The sequence below is a fragment of the Micromys minutus genome (assembly GCF_963924665.1).
Source record: "Micromys minutus genome assembly, chromosome: 7".
NCBI lineage: Eukaryota > Metazoa > Chordata > Mammalia > Rodentia > Muridae > Micromys > Micromys minutus.
This window is the reverse complement of record NC_137976.1, coordinates 35,359,146-35,363,663: the sequence shown is the minus strand read 5'-3', so window position 1 is coordinate 35,363,663 and position 4,518 is coordinate 35,359,146. Positions and strand designations below refer to the sequence as shown.

At 31.9% G+C, this 4,518-nt stretch overlaps 1 protein-coding gene across 1 annotated transcript; it reads right to left on the bottom strand.

Moving 5' to 3' along the window:
• Window positions 1-847: 847 nt before the first annotated feature.
• Window positions 848-1,774, bottom strand: LOC308422806 (olfactory receptor 5AC1-like; the record flags this gene model as incomplete). Its single annotated transcript, XM_080919477.1, has 1 exon — window positions 848-1,774. One exon carries the CDS (start codon window positions 1,772-1,774, stop codon window positions 848-850), a length of 927 nt encoding a protein of 308 aa, XP_080775603.1.
• Between the last annotated feature and the right edge of the window lie 2,744 nt (window positions 1,775-4,518).

Sequence of the window (4,518 nt, the reverse complement as noted above, 5' to 3'; positions counted from 1 at the left end):
TGGTTTTTTTTCCATTTCCAGAGTATCATCCTAAAGAATTTGTTTCATTTATGTTAGATTGTTCTCCAATTTGCAAACTCCTACAAAAATTGATAGAGACAATCCTGTCATTGTCAGGCAGCTCTATGGGATTGCTTTTGACTGCACTAAATTTATAAGTTATTGAATATATATTCAGAATCCTTAATAAAAATAGCATTCTGTGCCCTAAATGCAAGATATATCAAATTTTGTTGCTGAACAACAAATTACAGTTACTCAGTTCCTTTTCTCTCATTAACATTTTTGTAATTCAATTCCCCCCTCCACTTTTCTTCCTGTTATTCAATAGTACATGTCTTCTCAGAAATGCATTCTATCATGAAATAGAGTTCGAATTTTATCAGTCTACCAATGTTATTTAGTGAACTAAAGGGTTGAAAACCTTGTTTACTTCTAGGTATTCAGAAGGCATATGGCTAACTATATTTGTTAGCAATAATCACAGATGTTTCAGCAAATGTGTCTCAGGATGGCATACAAAAATTGCAAATTCACATTTGTAAATTTGGAAGGGCCAAAGAAAATAGTTAATTTGAAAAATCTAAATCTTCCAATAAAATAGTGGTTATTGTTTCTAGACAAGGTGTTCATGAACTGTGCTATCAGAACCTCACTGAACCCATATGAAAAGAATCATTGGAGCATCTGACATAAATTTCAAAGCTAGACATCCCCAGCAGAGGATACTGACTCTCCAGAAAAATGGCAAAGTTTTAATAAGTTCTTAGAAACTATTTTTCTCTTAATCCTTTCATCTTATTTTTATAGAATTGTGAAGAAGACATGTTTAAAAATTGCATAATGATCAGTTATTCTTTATTACTCTTCTAAAAGCATCTATAACCTCTTTGTTCCTCAGACTGTAAACAAATGGGTTAAGCAGGGGAATTATTACTGTATAAAATAAAGAAAGCATTTTCTCTTTGTCTCCCACCGGCCCAGACCCAGGACAAACATAAATGAGAAAAAGAGTTCCATAAAACAAAGAGACAGAAAGCAAGTGGGCACTGCACGTGGAGAAGGCTTTGCTTCGGCCTTTGTCAGACTTCTTTTTCAGGATGGCAGAGAGGACACGTATATATGATACCAAGATAGTTACAAAGGTGAAGGCTTGTATAGAAATTGAAAAGATTAAAAGTACAAACATATTAATTGTTGGATCAATGCAAGAAATGTTGAAAAGTTGTAAAATTTCACAATAGTAATATTGTATAATGTTGGATCTGCAGAAAGTTAATCTAAGTAACAAACCCACGTGAATTGCCAAGTGTAGAACACCAAGTAAGTATGTCACAGCTATAAACTGAATACAGAGTCTATTAGACATCAACACTGGATAAAGCAATGGATTACATATGGCCACATGGCGATCATAGGCCATCACAGATAGGAGAAAACATTCTGTGGTTGCACTGGAACCCATAAAATAAAATTGAGCAAAACACTCAACCAGGGATATCTTATGATTTTTAGATAAAAAGTTGAGGAGCATTTTGGGAGTCACCGAGGATGTAGTACATGAGTCAGCAAAGGCCAAACTGCTGAGGAATAAGTACATGGGGGTGTGGAGGTGAGGGTCCTTCCAGATGAGAGCAATCAGTCCGAGATTTCCCACCATGGTGATGAGGTAGATGACAAAGAACAGTAGGAACAGGGCAGCCTTTAGTGTGGGGTGCTCTGTGAGTCCCATGAGAATAAACTCAGTGAAAAGAGTGTGGTTTTCTTCTGCCATGTCTGATCTGAACAATCACTAAGATAAAATAATCAGTAAAGACAGAGTTACAGAAAAATTACAAAATTGTTGATATCACTGCCACTCTCCAAAATATATGGGTTTTTTATGCCAGACTTTTAAATTTTGGAATTTGTTCACAATTCCAAAGTTTCACCTAATTAAAAAAAACTAAACAATAAACAATACACTTAAAGTAATATGTACTTATTTAAACTCATGTTATTAAAACAGATTGCTACACCAAAATAATAAACAGTAAGATTAGTTGAAAGAATCTTACCTGATATTGAACTTTAGTTTAAAGATGTAATAATTGAGATCCTATAATAAAGAAGTGAGTTAGTTAAGTATTAGAACAGATTTCAGATTCTAAATAAAGGGATATTTAAAAAGCAGATGCATATTTTTATACTGTAGAAAATGGTAATTGATGTGGTAGATTATACTGTCAATGGCAACTATTTATTTGGAAATACATAGAAATAAAATATTAGTATGTTTACCCGGCATATACCTAGATGAAAATTAAGGAAACACAACACACACACACACACACACACACACACACACACACACACACACCCACACACCTACTCCTGTATATGATTGGCATATATTAAAATGTGTCAAAGTGCCCACTTTTGAGTAAGGTGAGAAAATCACTGTTCTCCTGTATTACTTGTAGAGTACTAATTGCAACTGTCTTTGAGAAAGGAATTTTATACAATCCAATTTATTTGAGTTAGATACATTTATTAGTCAACCTACCATTCTTTAAGTTATAGTCTAGAAATATAAGCAACACTGGATTAAAACAATATACAAAATGTACACAATTCATTTCCAGCCAAGGTGCAATGAATAGAAACAGGTGAATATGTCATGGTGGATTAAAAAAATCCCAAAAAAAGAATTATTATTAATTGTATTGAGAATTACCACAGTGTATACTATCTCAGAAGACCAAAATATACAGACAGAAAAGTAACTATGATCACACTTCATCCAAATAAACTATAAGTTTAAGAATCCTCTTAATTTAAAAATATGGATAAATATAATAAATTATTAATTCAGATTTTTATTGTATGGGAATAGGGTCTTGGCTGAGGGAAATAGGTAAGAAAGAGAAAGATACATCAATGAGAATTTCATAAGAACAGACACATAAATAATTGTATACAAAATTGTATCTCTTTGTACATGTACACTCAATATGTGTACAGAAAGGGGTGGGTGAAGAATCCCTCAAACATGATAAAAAGACTTGAGAACAACGAAGTCCTGGTGATGTACTTTTTTAATAATTACTTTAACTTTTTACATTTCAAACGTTGTCCCACTTCCTAGACTCCCCTTCATAAGCACTGCACCCTATTTCCCGTTCCCATCACCTCTAAGATGGTGCACATCATCCCACCCACCCACTACCACCTCACCGCTCTAGCATCCCCTTCTCTGGGGCATTAAGCATCCACAAGACCAAGTGTCACCCCTTCTGTTAAGGCCAGACAAGACAGTCATCTGTTACATATGCAGCAGGAGTTTTCTTGTAATGTAAAAATTAAGAAATATAACAAAATTCATGCATTAAATATATTAATTAAATATCATATCATAATTTAAATAAAATTAAATGAAATACAGAAATAACCTTCAGGAAAATTGTCCTAGTTCTTTAAATTTTAACATAAGAAAATGTTTAGCATTGGTAAAGCATATTTGTAATACTCTAAGCTCACCTATAATTATGTACATAAGGATGACGAAGATTGATTTTAGATATCTTTCAAGTTTAAAATGTTATTAAGATTCCCCTGTGTGCCTACTTAAAATATAAAATTTATATTTTTTAAAGTAGTATGAATGAGAGGATGTTTTTGATATTTTGGAATTTCTGAAAGAGCTTCATATTTTTATATGAAAAATTTAAGTAAAATGAATAAATAAAAGCACAAAGATTGTTATATTTTCAAATATCAAAATACTTATGTGAGCTAAAAGGTACAAAGGTCCAGAAATTTTCTTTTACATAATTTTAAAATGAATAGAAGTTTAATTCTCAGAACTGAATATCAGCATGAGGTATGATTTCAAGTTGTGATTTTATATAACACAAAAATTAATACTAAAACTTTTGAGAATTTTTACTTTTAAGTGCAGCATTGTAAACATCTCATGAGACAAGATATTTGGCCAGATATAACTATTCCAAATAACTTTAGATATTGCAAGGTATAATTGAGCTTAGAATTAATAAATAACTTAGTAGTTAAATGATACAGTATTGATTATGGGACATGGTACACTAGGAGACTGGCAGCATCTGTGGAGGTTGCTCTGTACCTTACTTCTGTTCTCCTGCTTCTATGAATTAGAAAAAAATTTATATCTCTCAACCACAAATGTCATAATACTAAATTGATCATGCAGAAAAAAAATTTCAAACAACTGAGATCTGAACGATAACTATGTCTTAATTTAAAAAACGTTTTACACCATAAAATTTTCCCTGAATGATTAGGATTTTCATATCATTATTCAGTTTTTGCTGTTGTTATCCAACTCAGTGGAGACCATCTCATAAATTGTGTTCCTGATGGAGTAAAACAGTGACTGATTTACAAAATCTTTTATAGCATTTTAATTAATTAAAATTATTTTATAAATTTACAAATTAGTAAGGCAGACAAAAAATCCAAAAGTCTGCTTTCTCACCCAATTCCTGTAAAAAATGGGGA